At 46.4% G+C, this 19,860-nt stretch overlaps 2 protein-coding genes across 2 annotated transcripts; one reads left to right on the forward strand and one right to left on the reverse strand.

Moving 5' to 3' along the window:
- Positions 1 to 763: 763 nt before the first annotated feature.
- si:ch211-284e13.4 (insulin receptor substrate 1-B) lies at positions 764 to 15,346 on the reverse strand. Its single transcript, XM_027025182.2, has 3 exons — positions 14,550 to 15,346; positions 9,850 to 13,062; positions 764 to 889 (listed from the first exon to the last, which is right to left on the reverse strand). The coding sequence occupies exons 1-3, from the start codon at positions 14,899 to 14,901 to the stop codon at positions 882 to 884; spliced, it is 3,573 nt and encodes a 1,190-aa protein (XP_026880983.1). The 5' UTR covers positions 14,902 to 15,346; the 3' UTR covers positions 764 to 881.
- Positions 15,347 to 16,285: 939 nt separating this feature from the next.
- On the forward strand, positions 16,286 to 19,860 carry si:ch211-284e13.5 (uncharacterized protein LOC793850 homolog). Its single transcript, XM_027025202.2, has 3 exons — positions 16,286 to 17,743; positions 17,897 to 18,232; positions 18,435 to 19,860. Exons 1-3 carry the CDS (start codon positions 17,197 to 17,199, stop codon positions 18,998 to 19,000), a joined length of 1,449 nt encoding a protein of 482 aa, XP_026881003.2. The 5' UTR covers positions 16,286 to 17,196; the 3' UTR covers positions 19,001 to 19,860.

The raw sequence follows: 19,860 nt of genomic DNA on the forward strand, positions 1-19,860 counted from the left end.
GCAGGATAGGCAGACAGTTTGAGGTCTTGGTGTACTGTGTGTGTGTTTTCATGTTGATGTGTTTGTGTATGGTTCAAGGTTATTGAGTTGAGTATAGAGGCACAGGATGGCTGAGGGTTAGATGATCATCAAGCAAACACACACACACACACACACAAAACAAACACTATAAGGCATTCAGATTATACAAATTAATACACTAACAGTATTGAACTATTCTCTGACACTCTCTCTTTATCTTTCAATATGTTACACTCTCTCTGTTTCTCTCACTTTCTCACTCTCTCTCTCTTTTCACTCTCTCAGAAACAGGAACACAAAGGGACATACAAAGTGAGACAATAAACAGAAACATTTCCCCTCTCACATCAGGAACTGTGTAAAAATGGCTACAATCAAAAATGAGGCACTTTTTTAAAAAGTCATATATACTTCTCTCATTATTATTATGTATACTATATATGTTTTTCTATCATTAGACTATTTCACATCTGTATTACAATTTTTTTTTCAATTTTGCAGTGAAGAATAAAAGGAATATCATTGGCTCTTGGTTGGCAGTCGGAGTCGCTGTAATCCTTCCTGATTGGCTGAAGGATATGTCCGTCTCAGAGTTTGTGGGTGGATATGACCAATAGTCTTTTGGCAAATTCCGTTTCGATTGTAACCAATGGAAAAGAAAATCTTACACTTGAGAGTCACACAGGTGAGCCTCCACACCTGCAATACACTCTCTCATACACTCATATACACATAGTCATATGCACACACACACACACACACACACACACACACACACACACACACACACACACACACAAACAGAGATCAGCAGACCAGGCATCTATCAGTTCTCTGTTCCTACGTAGCAGACAGGCGAATCAGCACTCTGAAAAGAAATAAAGACAGAAAAAGAAAGCGAGAGAGACAGAGAGAGAAAGAGAGACAGAGAGAGAATTATTACACTGGGCATCAGAAGGGAAATGAAACTGATGAGACCAGAACAGCGACGGTAGAAAGTGACCTCAAAGTTCCTTCAGTCAGCCTGCAGGCTTAAGACCCTGATTGGCTACCAGCCCAGCAGAGCTGTTACATCATCGCTGAGATACTGCGTGTGATAAACGTGAGAGATCTGTGAAATATCATATGTCCAAGTGGTGTTCGATGATTTATAAATCTACACTGTAACATTGAACATTAATGAATTGCATATTTCTTTATGGGGATATAAAGTTCAGGTCATGAGGATCAGGGCCGGCTAGCAGCATAGTAAAAAACACCACTTTCACCAGTAAGAAGATCACACCATGGCATAAGAACAAATGGGTCAGTGTGAGCGCATTCCGACCTGTCGGTGAATTCATAAAAGTGAATTCATGTCAGTGAATTCTGCTAAGGATGATTTCAGCCCCAGGTCTGGACCAGCCAGCCTTCCTTCTTCAAGCATGATGAAGTCCTCTCACAAGGCTGCTGGCTTTCGAAACCAACGACCCACACGATCGTGATGTCAAAGCAGGAGAAACGGGCCCTGCATCACTGGAGAGGACATGGTCCCTGTGGTAGAAGGGAGTGAACCCCATCCACAAACAACAAGGGTGGAAATGTAGCCCACTGCCAGAGCCTCTCTTGAAGCTCTTAACTCCAGACTCATGTCTTCAGTTATTAACCTGTTATGGTTAGTCATGGTTAATGAAAACACAAATGTAAACTGGGATTAATGGTAAGTCTGGAGCCAGCAGCAGGCTATCGGAGTGTAAAGGGTGTGAAGTGTAAAGAATTAACTCAGAACTGAAATAAAATGCACCTGGTTCTCAAGTATTCAGCCCTGGTTGAAGATCAGTGTGATATTCCATTCAAAAGTAGTAAGTCTAAAAATCTAACATTGTAAAAAGAGGCCCTTAAGAAAATGCATAGCCATACTACACAGCTTCAATAAAGTGGAGCTATTTTCAAATCAGATCAGACACGATAGTCTCTCAAAGCGTGTGTGTGTCTGCTGATGACTGGTGTTTCCATCTTTAAGCAATCACTCAGGCTAGTGGATGTCATGTAGATGCCCAAAAGAAAAACATTTGCTGTACAGTTCAGTATCTCTGCACTGTTTACTGTTTATGCAGACACACACACACACACACACACACACACACACACACACACACACACACACACACACACACAAACACACTGTTATGGCAAACAACATACCGAAGTAGACATAACTGCCATATTGGCTACAAACCCTCACCAAATTTGTCTACAAGCGCACACACACATACACCTGTGTACTGACACAGGAGAGGTTTGAGAGGACCCCTAACGGGATTATGAGTGCACACAGGTGGAGAGGTGCCGGCCGGGCATCTCCTCCCCCCGGCTTCGCCTCGCTTCCCCCGGGACTGCAGCCAAAACGATCTGCTACTCAGTGATTCTCGCTGGTGAGAGACAGTAGCCTTGCTCTCTTTCTGTCTCCCCATCTCTCTCTATATCTCTTCTCATTCTCTCTCTTCATGTCTGTCTGTCCTTCTCCTTCATTCTCGATCTCTTAGTCCTCCTCCTCCTCCTCCTCTGTTACTACACATCTGTCGTTTCCTGACGCATTTGTTAGGAGGCTTCAAAGTATTCAGTATTGCTGTGTGTACTTGAGCAAACTAGGGCGCACACACACACACGCACGCACACACACAGTAACACGTGTCCAGACAAGGTTAAAAAAACCTCTATCCAGACAAGGCAAACACAGAGCGCACAAAGTGCACACGCAGCAAGCAGTCTGCGCTGCATAATTGTGAGCTCCACCCTCTCCGCCAACACTCGGCCACGGCGACACCCAAAAGTCACTCTTCTAGAGTGCATATGCAAGTGAGCAAGCACACAGACACCGTCACATGTGCAGACAGAGAGAGTGGAAAGCGCCCTATCTGAGTCCGCCTACAAGAGATGTCTGCAAAAAAGCAAAACAACATCCATCCTCACGTTTCCCCTGCCCGCTCCATCTTTTTGCATCCATCCCTCACTCCCTCTCTCTCCCTCCACCCCCACATCCATCCCTCACTCCCTCTCTCCCTCCACCCCCACATCCATCCCTCACTCCCTCTCTCTCCCTCCACCCCCACATCCATCCCTCACTCCCTCTCTCTCCCTCCACCCCCACATCCATCCCTCATTCCCTCTCTCCCTCCACCCCCACATCCATCCCTCACTCCCTCTCTCCCTCCACCCCCACATCCATCCCTCACTCCCTCTCCCTCCACCCTCACATCCATCCCTCACTCCCTCTCTCTCCCTCCACCCCCACATCCATCCCTCACTCCCTCTCTCCCTCCACCCCCACATCCATCCCTCACTCCCTCTCCCTCCACCCCCACATCCATCCCTCGCTCCCTCTCTCCCTCCACCCCCACATCCATCCCTCACTCCCTCTCTCCCTCTACCCCCACATTCATCCTTCACTCCCTCTCTCTCCCTCCACCCCACACATCCATCCCTCGCTCCCCCTCTCACCTTCTCACCCCATCACAGGAAGCTCTCACTAAAGGAGGGATAAACCAGCCTCAAGTCTGGAGGGGCTGGCCACCATCCTCTGTCTCCTCGTCTCCATCGGATCTCACCTCCTCTACGTCTGTTCATTCTTCTTGAGTAGCCCTGACCCTAACAGAATGTACAGTCTGAGACAGAGCTGCGGTGTGCCTCATTGTGTGTGCACGCATGTGATCATTGTGATGTAGAAAACTGTAGAAAAGTGAGGAGAGTGTTTGTATGTGTCAGTCAAGCACAGCATGTAGTGTGGGAGGAGATGAGGACAGGTTCAAGTGTGAAAGAGCTCAAAGAGTATTTGTGAGTGTGTGTGTGTGTGTGTGTGTGTGTGTGTGTGTGTGTGTGTGTGTGTGTGTGTGTATGATGTGCATGTATGTGTGAAAAATCTGGCCAGATGCCAGGTTTACCTTACAATGCAAGGCGCCACAGACATTCTTTTGAGCACTGGAGTGAATCCTTTCTGTCTCACATGACAAAGTAGCAACTATGCATGCATGTACATGCGCTCGCGCGCACGCGCACACACACACACACACACACACACACACACACACACACACACACACACACACACATTTTGGCCACGAGAATACTAAAAACATCTTCTCACTTTCCCATACATTCTCAACAGAGGCTAATTATCGTCTTCTCTTTTGCATGTGTGCATGTGTGTGTGTGTGTCCGTGTGTGTGTGTGTGTGTTTGTATGGAAGCTAGATCAATTGGCTCTGTCCTCTGTTTAACTACTCGAATTAACAATATTACACGCTCACACGCACATTATATTTCATGCAGCAATATAAAAATTGGAAAACTCGAGAAACTGGATGGCATGCTAAAATAGAAATAAAAGAGTGGAGGAGAGGAAGAGAAAAGAAGGCAAGAGAAACAAAAAGACAGACAGAGCGAGAAAACAGTTTTATTGGCATCACTAAGGAGACCAAACGGACGAGACATCCTTTGACGTGCACAAAATCAAAAGTCCAAAAATACACCTCTGCCCCTTTTGAGCAGGTCAGCCCACGAGGCACACCGTCTCTGGCCCTGGCAGGCGGAGCAGAGCTCTCCATCAGAGTTCCAGCTCAAATGCATTAGGACAGGCCACTCTGCAGGACTGGGACATGTCTCGGTGCCGAGCACATTTAGAACCATTGTGGTCTCAGCAAATCGCTGTAAAAAATATCAGTTTGTTTTCATAACTTTTTGTATTTTGTCAAGTCAGTTTTGGAGTCAGTTAAAAGGTTCAGACAACCAGGTTACTTACTTTTATTAAACAGCTAATATTTTTTTTACAGTGATGAAATGAGGACCTTAAAGCTGTACTGCAATGCAGATTTATTTTTAATTAAATTAAACATTTTTATTATTATTTTGAGAAAAACTGTGACTTCAGACTTGTGTGGTCCCAGTGGTCAGAGATTCCATCTATCAACACATTGCTGTGGCATCTAGGCAAGACACTTATCCTCTATTTATACTGCATTCTTGTAACTCTATATCAATGATACTTCAGGCAAAACCATCAGCAAATATAAAGCCATATTACAAGCATGTAAGAAAAGTAAATCACTGATTTCAGCTCTGACAGATTTCAGCCAGTTTAGTTCGATGTTTCTTGGGCACTGCAAGTGTTAATGGTCTCTTCCCCCGAGACACCTACTCATATCATTATAGCATCTTCATGAGTATCTTTGTAAAATTAGATGTCAACATTTTATTCTGTCAAGAGATAATGAGCAGTAACGTGTTTATTACTACAGAGCAGAATGCTTTCAACGAACTTATTCTTAATTTTAAACTCCAAAATATCCCCTTTTACCTTTGATGACAGCCTGAGTTTTGAAGCCCCCTTTTATAAAGTTCAGCAGGTATGTCGCTGGTATGGCCTTTAAAGGTTCTTCTGGGAGTCATTTTGAGTAATGGGACATGCTTTTCTCATTCAGAAGTTCATACCACATGAGCTCCGCTGGTAAGAGAGTTAATGCTGACAGCGTGGGTCAGACTTCCTCTCCCAGTAGCCTACATCTCGCTGTGTGTTCCTGTCTAAATAGTGCTGACGATTTTAAAGCATGCTTTGGGGTCGTTATCCAGTTGCATAGTAAAACTCTCACCAATTATTTACTGCCTGGAGAATCACTTCAATATCTTTGGGCTGTAGTACACATTTCTCAGGCGTGTGTACTAATTAAATACCCAGCGTAGGCACACAGTGATGTATGCATCAGAGGTCCTTGACTATTGCTGCATGCATGCCTGCCATTGCAAAACTGCTTTTCCTTATCCAGCAAATATTCCATTATCAGTTTTAGCAAGGTTTTTGACGTGCGGCTCCACAGCAAAGTTCTAAATGCGGCTATGCGCTACACACAGAATGGTGTTGAAGAGCGATAACAAAGAGACAAAGCAACCAAAACAAGTGGCTTACGAAGAGAGCACACAGAATCAACCTTTACCAGCAAACAAAACCGCAGGCAAGCAAACAAGAAAACAGGTTGGAAAGCCAGACTTCAGTTTTCCTTGGGTTTGTTAATCCATGTTAATCCCTTTTCACATTAAGTGTAAACACAGTGCCTAACAAAAATGTATATATATATATATATATATATATATATATATATATATATATATATATATATAGCGAGAGAAAGAGAGAGAGAGAGAGAGAGAGAGAGAGAGAGAGAGAGAGAGAGAGAGAGAGAAAGACAAACAGTGGGAAACTATATATATATATATATATATATATATATATATATATATATATATATATGTATAGTTTCTCACTATCTTTCTTTCTCTCTCTCTCTCACACGCCCTCTCTCTCTCTCTGACATACACACACGCATGCACGCGCACACACACACACACACACACACACAGTGATATGAGGTGCATTAATGGACCTGTATAATGGAGAGCAGTGTTCTCCAGGCTCCTGGTGATCTGGCTTGATTACAGCTTCTCTGACCCAAAACAGCCTGGCCGTCTAGACGTCTCTGACCCAAAGCAGCCTGGCCGTCTAGACAGCTCTGGCCTAGGCCAGTTCCCCTGCTCCTGCCCATAACTCAACTCCCCCTTCACAAACACAAACACATCCCTCCTCTCCTTCATCCTCTCGTCTCTTGTCATCTCCTCTCATCTCATCTCCTCTCCTATTATCTCTTTTCTCCCTTTCCTCTCCTCTGCTCTTCTCTCCCTTCTCCTCTCCTCCTCTTTCCCTTCTTCTCTTCTCCTCCCTTCTCTTCTTCTTCTCTCTTCGTCTTCCCTCCTTACCCTTCTATCCTCTAATCACTAGTAAGGCGACTGCATCTGTGATGCCTTATGCACAATGACACCCTACCCCCTTCACTCACTGTCTGTGTGTGTGTGTGTGTGTGTGTGTGTCTAGCAGTGGTCCTCCACTGAAGCACAGATTCTTCTGCATCTACATTCCTTTACTGCATGTCATGTCCATGTCTGCCCTCCCGTCTCCTAACTGGGCTTCTACCTCCTCTTTGTCTCTGGAGTCCTGGCATTCCATTCCCTCTTTTTCTGTGTCATTCTGCCATTTATTTTCTTTCTCTCTCTCTTTCTCTCTTGCTTGCTCTCACTCACACACTCTTTTTCTCTCTCTCTCTCTCTCTCATACACACACACGCACATATTCCCAGTCCTTCGTCCTTGATGAAGTGAGGACATATCCATGCTGAAGTTGAAATGCGAGAGTAAGTTCTGATTTGGCGCCAAGTGGCCACATGACCTGTCGCAAACAGACGGAGCGATGCCCACCGCAAGTATCGCTCACAGGCAACCTCCCCTGGTGCCCGGTGACGGCTTCAGCATCAACCTCCCCGTTGCCCACTGACTGTTCCAAAATTACACCAGTAATGGTTGTAAAAAATATAAAACATTATGACAGATAATGTTTCACACTATGTATATGTATAAAAATTGTAGAAATAATGACATATACTGTTTCAGACTCCATCTGCTTTTAGCCCCAGGCAAACTTTAACCTTAAAGACAGCGTCAGGCTGGAGAAGACCTGTCTGTTTTCCGCATACATTCTTCACCCACTCATCAGCTACTATTAATCTGATTACAATAGTACGGTTGCAGTACAATGGTAGAGATATCTGATTCACTTGGTCTGCAAAAGCCAAACAATGAAAGTTTGAAAATCTGTTTATATAATTTCGGTTTGTGCTATTAGACATAGCCTGACTACAACCCCATAAGCCATAGGTGACACCTGAGTAAGAGATTTGCTTTGAATGTAAATAATTGAGAATACTTGATTTGTCAACACATCCAGAACACCTGGAACAAGCTCTGAGGCAGGTTCTTGAGAGAACACACGTGAAGGGAAGTACACTCTTCTGCATTGGTCCTGCTTAAAAAACACAGGAATAGCATTCACAGTTTTTGATGGGATTCTGAAGTTTGCATTAGGTGGGATTTCCAATGGTGTTCTGAAGGCTCATGTTGAGGCTATCTCTGGATGTTTTTAACCATAGTGTTTCATAACACTTCAATAGTTTAATTGACAAGAAGCTACATATATGGTAACCACATAGAATACACAGACCCATAGAATACAGCCATTCTGACCACCCACTTTACATACCTAAAAAAAAAACATTCCAAAATACATAAAAGTATGTTTTAAAGTCAGCAACTTGACCTGTGTTTACCGAGGGCTTGGTTTGCTCAGCTAAGCTTACACACTTGTGTTCTAATGCTCTGGACTAAACCAAATCCACCAAAGAATTCCAGAAGTGCCCCAACACAGCAACTGATTGTGAGTTGCATTAGTTAATGAATCTGACCTCACTGTGCACATGAGCAATTTTATCCCTGTGTTTTGGAAGTTTTCAAGGGCTAACCACGGAGAGCCCATGGCAGCCTGGAACAGGGGTAAAGGTTGGATCATTGCACTTATGGCTATCTGAGTGAGTAGACATCTCTGGCCGGGGATGTACAGCTTCCGTAACTGAGCGGAGCGGAGCACTGGTCCGACATGCAGAGTGAAAAAATGAATAAAGTGTAAAGAATGAATAGAAAGAAAGAAAAAAAAATGAAAGGAAGAAAACAAGCTAAAGAGAAGGCAAGAGCATCAAAGAAGATAAACAGAGATACAGAGGGAGACAGAGACAGAGAGAGAGGGAGAAAGGCAGAGAGACCACTAAAGCAATAATCAGGCCAGCTTTCTGTGAGAGGGAGACTAAATGCCCATAATTATCTACAATCACCATGTGCGTTAAACACATGCGTGCGGCTGGAGGGCAGCAGAAAGGAATCCCTAAATGGTGCTAAAATCCCGAGCAGAGTCTCCTCCAGACTCCGCACGAGTCAGCGGCTTCGGCGGCCCTAACGCCGTCTCGCCAGCTTCATATCACCGGCACACACAACTCCCCTCGACACAGCCCCACACACACTCATACACTCTTAATTACCTATAATCACAGAGCACCAGTTAAATATAAGATAGCATGTGGCCATGCTAAGGAATCCCTCACAAACGCACACACACACACACCCATGTTCACGTCTTTCTCATCCACAGCACACGCTCATCAGATTTAACACTGTCACATGCTGTTCATACACAGACACACACACACACACACACCGAGGTTAGCACTACTATATGGAAGCTGTCATCCCTGCACCTTGTCTTCATGCACTAATGGGACCAGACGCAGAGCCGTTCAGACATGGGACAAGGCCATTTACTACTGCTACACTTTAAAAAGCAAGAGAAAACACACTGATATGAAATGGGAATCAGTATTTCTAGTCTAGTGCAGTATTTCTATGTCTCTGTCTATCAACATCAGTATTTGTGTTATTCATTGTATTATTCATAGGTCTGCTATGAAAAACACATTGTCAGTATAAATCACTTCATATTTATGAATTTGATGCACCCACTAATTTAAAAAATAGGAGTATTCATGTGACATGACATTATTGATACTAAATACTGGTCAAATTCTAACACTAAAACAACACTGATATGTTATTTTATCTATTTCAAATTAATTCCTAGAAATATATGAAGTCTTTTTGCTTAGAGAAGCCATTTTAATTAATTTCAAAATACAGAACTTCGTGTCCATGAAATGCCACAGCAAATGATCTGTAATTATGGAATATCATACAGTGTAACTTAACTCAGTACACACTCAAAATCTAGCAAAGGCTATGCATAAAATGGCCAAATAATATTAAGCTATTCCACTAGGAATAATTTGGAATTTGGAATTTACATACTAGTAATTATTGTTTATATGATGCACCATATCTACACACCAAACTATTACAATTAATTACCAACCTTTGCTGTCATTCCGGTTATTTTGTTGGACTCTCAGTTCCTCCGACTTGAAGAAGTCAATGCTGGCGTAGGTGTTAATAATAGAGGTGGTGTTTCCTCCTACTGCCGTTCCACCCAGCCCCACCGTCGACCCTCCTCCGAGGACCGAGAAGGGTGGCCCAGATGGTCCATCCAGGCTGATCTGAGGGCTCTCCTTATTGGCTAAGTCAAGATCAATATAGTTTAGACCTTGCTCCAGAGTCGAGGATGAAGCCTGGTCTGCGGGTACAGCTGCCACCCCAGGACCGGCACACTGCGCTACGGGTGGCTGTCCAGTGGCCCAAAGGGCGCTGTCTAGGCCATGGCGTCGAGCTGGGGTGACTTGAGGGGTTTCCGGAAAGACAGAGGAGGAGGAAGCGGGAGACACAGGGAGAGGCACAGGCGCCTTGAAAGTGTCTGAGCGGTGCCTTCGTCTCACTGGTGCCTCAGCTCGGACCAGTCGAGCTCCTTGGTCTGTCTTGGGGAAAACCTTGGTTGAGGGGAAGCCCATACTTTGTTCCTGCTCCATAGTAGAAGGATCGGCTATTTGGTCAGGTTTGGGGCAGTGTGAAGAGCCGTCTCCTGCGCCCAGTCCAAATGCCATTTCTGTGTAGTCTGTGAAAGTGTCCCCAGACGGCAAGGCTGTCTTACCGCCCTTTCTGTGTCCAGTTTGAGCTCCCTGTGCTACTTGAGGATCCCCAGTAAGCTTTTCTCTGGCTATTGCTGTTGCAGGGCTGAAAGACGAGAGGGGCGTGCAAGGCATTGCAGATGGTGAACTGCCCAAATCCATGTTAACATATTCAGAGGATGAAGACATAGAGGTGGAAAGGGGTGCGGAGAAGCTACGGGGTAGACTGGTAGTACCAACTTGGCATGGAGGTGGTCGGTGTATGGCTCTTGGATGTCCTGACACCACAGAGTGCCCTTCATTTACCCCTATAGCCCCTCCATTGCAACCTCCCTGTTCACCCTGATAAACAATGCTAACATATTCACCGGAGCTCTGGGACACTGTGGGCTGCAGGGTCTCCCTGACTCTGGGCAAAGTGTTGGCTTTGGACATGTCCACAAAGAGGCTGAAGGGCCTGCCTTTCCGATGCTGTGAATGACCCTGTTTCTGGACACCCGGCCCTCGTCTCTGCTGATGATAGTGGTGGGATGAGTCTTTGGGGTGAGTGCCCCCTACCCTGTGTCCTGTGTTTGGGCGGGTGGACCGGCCTGCTTCCCCAGCTGGCAGGGACAGCGGCTTATCCTCCAAACTCTCAGTGCTCGCCGAACTAGAGGAGAAAGATGAGGAGGACGGGGATAGACGGCCGTTTCCATTTGGGCCGACGGAACGTTCAGCTCTGGTGGGGTAGCCGCCACGCCCAGCCCTGCCTCCACCACCACCCTCACTGCCACAAACGCCCTCAGGCCTCCTCCCATCACCAAGATTGTCCTCAAACCGAGTGGAGAGAGTGGTGTGTTTATAGGAGCGTGGCAGGGAGAAGTAGGAGTAGACTGTCTTGGGCTGCAGTGGGTGCTGTTCAGGGTGTGATGGGGGTGTGCTGCAGGCTGATCTGGCACTGATGGGCGACATGTTCATGTAGTCACTTCCTGTTCGGCTCTCCATGCTGCTCCTACTCCCCCACAAGCACCCACTCATGCCATGTAGATCTGGTGAACAGCTGCTGTTGGGGGACATCATCATGTAGCCCTCAGACACAGGAACCCGAATGTGCTGTGGGGGAGAAACACTGCTGTTCGGGGTCATGGCCATGTACTCGTCCCCTCCCTTTGACTCCACTTCGGACACTGACAAAGACAGGCTTGCCGGAGGCGCTGTAACACCAGGCAACATGGACATATATCCACTGTCGATGGACACATCTTCCGGAACCTCCCTCGTGTTGACGCCTTTATCAGCCGAGTTTTCTGGCTGTCCACTCGAAGTCGTTGCTGAGCTTCCTGAGCCACGTCGGGAAGTGAACGATTCCCTGCTGGCGCTACGAGACATGATGGCATAGTCTTCATCTTCCTCCTCTTCCTCGTCCCTGCGGCGAGGTACCAGGCGCTCCTGGACGGAGGAAGGTGGGAGAGAGGCGCGCTTGCTGAGCAGCCTGCGCTCAGCTTCGTAGTCCCTGCTGGAGGAGCGACGAAGGACCCTACGCCCGTGCACTCGCTTGTGAGAGCCGTCCCGCTGCCTCGCCAAGATGCAACCAGTAGAAGCATCGACTAGAGCAGTAGGGAGCCCTGCAGCCAGAAGGGAGTGCTCGCCGGGACTGGATCCATACTCATCAGAGGAGCCATAGTCACTGGGCGAGCCTGACATAGATACTCTCTGTGGGATTCGAGCATAGGTGCAGATGGGCACTGGCCCCATTGGAGCTCCACCCAGTCCACACTCAGAACCATGACCAGAGCTGGAAGAGAGGCTGGGGGCTGGGGAAGGTGCTGGATTGGGGGTGTATGGTGCCAGACTGAGCGTGATCTTGGCCGGGGTGGGTGCACGTGTGGGTTTGGGTCGCAGGGTAGGGGTGGTGGAGCAAGAGGAGCCGTTAAGGCTCGGACTGGTGCTGAGAGCAGTCATTCTGCCACTGCCGTCCTCCGTACGAGCACCGATGCTGGCTGTACGGGACCTAGAGAACCCGTGTCGAGATGTTGGGGATGTGTTGGTGCTATGTGCAACTGCAGGGGTCTCTGTCCTAGCCCGTCTGGAGAAGCCCACCTGGGAAGGTGGCAGATTTGGGTGGTGGCGACGGGATGGTACGCTGATAGGATTAGAGGCGGTGCCCCCTCCACAGGAGGCGCCCGCTGCCTGGGTCTTGCTGCGCTGACGGAACTCTTCACTCAGTGCTTTCATAGCCTCCAGCAGGGTCTCATGCATGTTCTGCGCTACTACAGAATCCTCCACTTGCATCCAGAACTCTCCAGGCCCGGTCATGGCTGAACGGCCCACTTCAATGAAGAAAAAGTTCTCCGAATGACCACAACGGCGAACGTTCATCAGCTGCAGCACCACGGCAGGCACATCCGAGTTGAGCTTAACAAAATTGACCGTCTTATCAGTAAGGCAGAGCCGGTAGATGCCTATCAGGTTCCTTGCCTGACCCAGGCCCTTGGGCCAAAGCTTCACCTGCCAGACCTCCTTAAAGAGCGGACCAGGGGACAGCAAACCACATTCTCCTCCACTACCAAAGTCATCAGGGGTCTTACCTACAGTGACAACAGACACAAAGAGGTCAATTTATCTACATAAATGCATGCAAACGGAACATTGCAAATGGAACGTTGCAAGCAGAATTGCCAAATTACTTTTCATGATGAACAGACTAAGCAGCCTCAGGAAACACTGATGTTGGTGTAACATATTTTGTTTAGTTCGGCCATGACTTTTAATGTGACATAATCCACAGGTCACTGCATTGGACAGAGAATTTGTTAAGGTGTTTCTCTAGCAACAGTTTTTAGTGGTTATGCTGTGTATGCTGTTCATGTACAGTGAAAGGAAATGGAGCAAAAAGAGTGCTACACTAAAAAGACGCTGTGGCACAGTGAATGTCTTAAATCAGCTAAAATGTAAAGATTTTCACTGATAAAATTGAAAATTGTATATATATATATATATATATATATATATATATATATATATATATATATATATATATATATATATATAAAAGCTTTAGTTAAATAGTTAAATGGTGTGATACATGATATCAATTGAACAATTTTTAAAATATTTTATTCGCTGTATTTTCTGTCGATTCATTATTTTTCTGTGCTTATATATTTCGGTGTACTGTACAGCGGTTGTAAATTTGGCACGCTGAGGAAAACACCGACTCCGCATAGTAGACAGGAGTGTGGGGAGTAGGCTACGTGACAGCAGTGTGATAAGGGCGTTTACGAATAAACAGACAGTCGGCTACGAGGTTTTGAATAAGCAGGCACATACAAGGACACGGGCATGGTGGGGTAGCAATCGTTTTAGTGCGTCCCGCCGATCCGTTGCCCTCGTTCAACCCGGTGATCCACTCGTACGACGATGGGGTGGGGAACCGCGGCAACCGAAACACGAGGGATATGGGGCTCGAAAAATTCCGCTTGCCAATGAAAACACGCGGCTGCTCGGACGCCCTCTGCGACTACAGGGCTGTAGCACAGAATGTAGGTTACACGCACAACATGCATAAACGTGTTGAAAAACAATAACAGACGGCCGTGCGCGCTGCTGCAGGAGCCGCCGCTGCACAGTGCGCCACCCTCGCGCGCTACACACCGTAGTAATTCACGTCTGCTGAGGACAGCACCAAAACATTGCATAGTGCTGATATTCTTAACCCGTGAAATGCACCGGTAAAATCAAAATGCAATCAAGAATGGGCACTATTCTTTTCACTGCGGGTTTGATAGCTCTGCAACGCAGTGCGTGCTGCTGCGATGCGCTCCATCCATTTAATAACTGTTCGTGCATTTTGCTGTGCGCGCGATTATAACTTAATTTTTTTTTTTTTTTAAAGAGTAGGGTGTGGGAAATGGATGTTCAATACTTATGGTTTCAAATATTACTGCAGTATGCGTTATAGCAAAGATAGGCACAAGTTGATGCACGAACTACAGCAGAGTACACACGGATTGTGGTACACCAGGTATGGAATAGACGCAGAGATGTGAGGGTGCACTTATTATTTCTCGCTTACTTCTACGCTGGAGGTCCAACATGGCCTGATACCACTCGTTCTGAACCTCCTCAGTGTCCGCAGCGATGGCAAAGCTCTCCCCGCGGGTATATAACACTATCATGTGTTTATTCTTCGAATCCGCCCGCTTATTGATGTTGAAGCAAGACTCCAGGATAACGACTTTCTTGGGGACAGGGGACTTGCTTCGGAATTTCTTCTCGTTCTCATAGTACTCGAGTCGGGCAGGGCCATGCTCCGAGGGGGCCCGGAGGACGAAGAAGCGCCGGTGCATAGATTTTTGTTTGCGGAGGTACCCGCTCTTGCGAACGTCCTCGTAGCTTTGCTGCTCCGTTGTCGTCTGGTTCTCCATCGCTTAGCAGTTCGCTTGTTTTCCTCCACTGTTCGCTCAAAATCCCCCGTCCTCTGCACATTCGCTCATCGCATCGCCAATTCTCTCTTCTGTCTCATCGTGCATTCGCGTGCCCTCCAAGGAGAGCCGAAATAAGAGCCTCAGTTTGTTTTCCTCGAGGTCCTGCTCGTGTCGTGTGCACCCGAATACGAATAGACTGACAGGCGTGCACATGCGGCATGCGACGTCTGCACTACAGGCTGTGCTGCCAGCCTACCAGAACTGTTTACTGTACAGCGCCACTCTGCTGATGCCCCAGTCTGTCTGTGACTCCGTCAGTCAGTGTCATCGTATGTGTGAGTGGGGTAATGATGGCGAGCTCCGAGCCTGCGGTGCAATGATGGATGTGACTGCAATTCTGGATACGTGTAATAGCCTAAATTACCCATTCGGTTATAATCCTCTATTTTCACTTAATCTTTTAATTTTTGTTTCCTCTGAATGTTTTAATACGATTTTCTATTGTCATTAATCCTAACTAGGCTACGTGTTCTGTCCACAAAAAGACTAAGCGAATGCATGGAAGAGGCAGATCGTTTTTTACATTTATTTTTATATTATTTATCTATTTGTTTTGTACAAGATGTATTTTTTAATTATTAAATGCGGAATCCCCCATTCCATGGTCATCGCCAGGTCTGCGGGCCTTAGAGCGACCCCTGCTGGTTAACGTTATGTTCAAACGTTTTTACACAGATTAATAGCCTGTATTAATTCACGGGTTATGCTGAGCGAAGTGCTCTAGACTATTCGATTAGATTCATGAATGCACAAGCAGAATTTTTACCCTACTATTGTATTTGATTTCTAAATATAGCCTATACACCTTGCATATTAAGTAATACCAAATGTTGCCCTGATTCTTTTTTTTTCTCAGAGTAAAACCTTTTTTTAGGATTTATTCCAGTCATATAAAACTTTTCCTAAACTTTCATTAAATTTAAACAGTGCACTAAAATGCTGTCCCTATCCCAGCATCATGTGTGACAAAATAGAGTGTAACGCCACATAACTAACTCGCATAAAACGTTTTGCACAGTCCCTTCTGGAATGATGAAATTAATTTAAATTTAATTACAGTTTAATTTCGTGGACAAATGCAATGATTCTCTTTTTATTCTCAGCACACAAACGTGACCTTGCAGATATTTTGCCCTACTTAAATGTTATGAGATGTTATATAAAATAAGTTTTAAACAAAATGATATGGGGTCAAATGGCATTCCATGAACATGCCTATAATAAACAACCCACCCAGCATCATCTCAGACTGTTAATTTCTGGCGACAGAACTCGTGACATTTATTTATTTGTTTCTTGGCTTATTCACTCGTTGAATACAACATTACCACATTCTGTTCAATCAAACTTTTATTTGGTATAGCCTATGTGGCGCCATGCATGTTGATATATCCAGGGCTTCCCATAAAGGTTCTGGCAGCCTATAATAGTCCAACATGACAAGACTTAGAACGGTGAGCTGCTTAGAGTTCCTCCAATGAGTCTGCAGCGCAAGACGTTGGACAACCGCAACGTTTCCCAGAGTTTTATTTCACCATCAGCCCTTTCCTCCAAAACCATTATTAGATCAGACATGAAGCAGCGTATTGTGTAACTTTGGTTTGTAAACTATCATCATGACACATGTAGATATATATATTCTACAGGCATATTTTGGGGAGGGCTGCGAAACCGGCGAGTGTAGCTCTTTTAATCAGCTCTGTGCTCCTTTAAGAGGGGTTGCTTTGCTTCAACGATTGGGAAACAGGAAGTGATTAGTGTTGGATCACTTTTTCAAACAAGAGCTAGCTTAGTTAGCTAGCGTTAGCAAACGGGTCTAACTTGCATTCTTGAGTTGTAGAAAAATAATGCGAATGATATTTTTTCTGACGAGTTACTCGAGACTCTCGTCTTTTCTTTTTTGTTTTTTTTCTTTTGCGATAAAATGCGCAAAGACCGTGAAAACGTGATACCAGGTAAATAGCGAGGTAGCTCACTGGCTAGCTAGTTAGCTAACCAGCTCCATTATCCTGCAAACCTTCAGACAAAAAAGCTAGCCAGATAGCTAGCTAGCTTACGGTGCAAAAAGCTTCAAAACATCGAAGGGTAAAACATAACCCATGTTTAGTACTTGTGAGAAAGTGTACGTGATTACATGTAATCGGCTATTTAGCTAATTAGTTCGGTAACTACCAAATAATTTGTGTAAAATTAAAGAAAGAGAAACGGAGACTTAGTGGTTGGTTCGAGACTGTTATGGCAAACCACGAAAGTTCGCCAAACTCTGCTCTTGTTGCAGAGCTGTCGCTTTCGTTTCAAGATGAACTTACTGCAAGCATTCAAAATGCCCTCGGGGTCGCCGTCGAAATTGCGGTCGTCGAAATAACTAAACTCGTAGGACAGGTGCTGAGGGACGTGCGCGACCAGATGCACGAGACCCTGAGTGACAACAAAAGTCTCAAGTCTCGCCTCCGAGCGGCAGAAACCGAACTCCGTGCTGTGCGTGCTCTCTTGGTGGAGGCACAGCGGCAAACCCCGGCGATTACCGTTAACACAGGCTGCTCCGGCAGCGAACAGATGAGTGGATCCGCTGATGTGGATCTGAATGAAGAGCAAAGGGTGGATTCTCTATTGGATGTTGAGCAAAAGTATGACGTGAGTGTTTCTAGTGAAACAAATTCGAGTGTGTACCAAAGGGAATCATTCTGCGAGATCCGAGAAGATGGAAGCGTGTGCACTCAGGATCTGAAACCCGATTTGACTGAGGAAGAATCCAGTGCACCTGAGTTAGAGGAGGCTAAAGGTAAGCTCTCAGTTCAGTGACACTCAGCACATCAAATGCATTGTTCCAAAACATGTACTTCAAATGTGTTCCCTAGAAAAAGTTAAATTTGAGTTATAATTCTGCATGATGTAGGGGGCAAGGTCTTATTTGCATTTTAAAATCGTCATACAGATATAAAAGAAGTTCATCAAGGCATACAAGACAACCCTTCGCATTTTGATCGGGCATGTGTTGGCGTGACCATGGGACCTGGAATGTCTGCAATCCTGGTGGAGGGGTCCTTGTCCCGTGAAGCTGGCCGTGCAGTGCCTGAGGTAGCTGTAAAGGTGGAGGATGGTGAGCATTGCGGTGGCCCAGAGTCTAGCTCACTCTCTGAGCGAGAGGAGTTCGGCTCAGACTGCCTCTCCCTCGCCCAGTCGAGGTTACTGGAGGACTGGAGGCCTGATCCACTCCAACTGCAAAGCTGCCAGTCAGACTCTTACGCTTCCTCGTCGAGCACCGCTCTGGGTAAGTGTGGGTGTAGCAAACACATGCATAAATGCGTCAGGGGTGAGTTTTAACAGAAATGCCAAACACCTTTTCAGTTTATATTCACAGGTCTCATGTAAGCAGCCTCTTAATGTAAATCATTAGATCAGTAATTAAAGTAATTAGCTCAGTAGTTGATGAAGTTGGTGATTGGTGTTTCTTATCTCTAATTCCCCAACAGCTGATGCCTCCCTCTTCCCAGGAGACATCCCAGATCTGGACTTCCTCTCATCTGCTGCTCCCAGCCAACAAGATGCATTCCCTGCCCCACTCTCGCACCGGGACGTGGCCTCCATCTCTAACCACGCCCCTCACCAGCTTTATCCCACATCGAGCTCAGGCCCATCCCAGCACGTCTGCAAGCTGTGCGGCCAGTCCTTCCACCTGCAGGAGGACCTGCGCCGGCACCGCAGCCTCCTGCACCCCAAACAGGCTGGCCACCAGCACAAGAGCCCCAAGCGCAGTCTGTTCCCCCCAGGCCGCAGCCCCTACCACTGCTCCCAGTGCGGCCGCGACTTCAACCGCATGGAGCACCTGAAGATCCACCAGCGCATCCACACAGGCGAGCGGCCATACGCATGCTCCGTCTGCAGCGCCCGCTTCCGCCACTCATGGGCGCTGACGCGCCACTTCCGCATCCACACAGGCGAGAAGCCGTATACGTGTGCGCAGTGCGGGAAGACCTTCCGAAACTGCGGCGGGCTCAGGTTCCATCAGAGGTCGCACGCGAGGGGGGGCGTGGCCTGATGGACGTCAGCACGGGTGCCAGGGTCTGTAGGAAGAATTTGAGCACAGTCCCTCTTCATGGCATTGACATCATTTTCTTTTTTCATCTGGAGACTCAAAACATTTCTACTTAAGTCAGCCAATAAACGTTCTGAATATTAAGTAATTACATGAATGATATACATTAAGTAACATTTTGATAGCAAGTTCCTTTACTGATCTCATGGCTGGCTGTGTGACTTATTGTAAAATGATAAGAACCTTAAGAGGCCCAGGATGCCTACTGTGTCACCCTGACAATTATAGGAGGACACAAATTAAGATTTACTTTTATTAAGAAGTTTTTCATTTCATATCTGTTTTTTTAAGATAGTTCCCAGTTAAGTCAACCAGTGTTCTAAACACCTCTGTTGGTCTTTCTCCCATCACACTGGAAAGGTGCTCTGGGTTTGTTTTTCTTACCAGCCATATTCACTGAGTGTCACAGCACATTAGTTGGCAGGGCACAGAAGACTTGACTCTGTCCACATGACGCCAACAAAGGCCCAAAGGCGGCACCCCCTCCTAGCCTGAGCCTTGGTATTGGTTCTGTGTGGGGGCGGGTTCACGTCTCATCCACCAACCCCGTGTTTGTGCTGCTCTGGCAGGACATTTGCAGAGGACCGAGCTGCGCAGGCCGTTCCTGCCGATGTGATGTGGCGTGGCGTGCACACGGCATCTGTCCAGGTGTACCAGGCAACAGCGTGACTGAGTGATGCTGCACTCCTGTTACTATGCTTAAAGTGCCTGGCAGCGATAAATTTGTTCCCTAACATGTATGATGTTTGCCCTCTGTCCAGTGTTTTATCTTAATACAGGTATTAAAAGTGAAGTGGGCTTCA

The sequence above is a fragment of the Electrophorus electricus genome, chromosome 6 (assembly GCF_013358815.1).
Source record: "Electrophorus electricus isolate fEleEle1 chromosome 6, fEleEle1.pri, whole genome shotgun sequence".
NCBI classification, from domain to species: Eukaryota; Metazoa; Chordata; class Actinopteri; order Gymnotiformes; family Gymnotidae; genus Electrophorus; species Electrophorus electricus.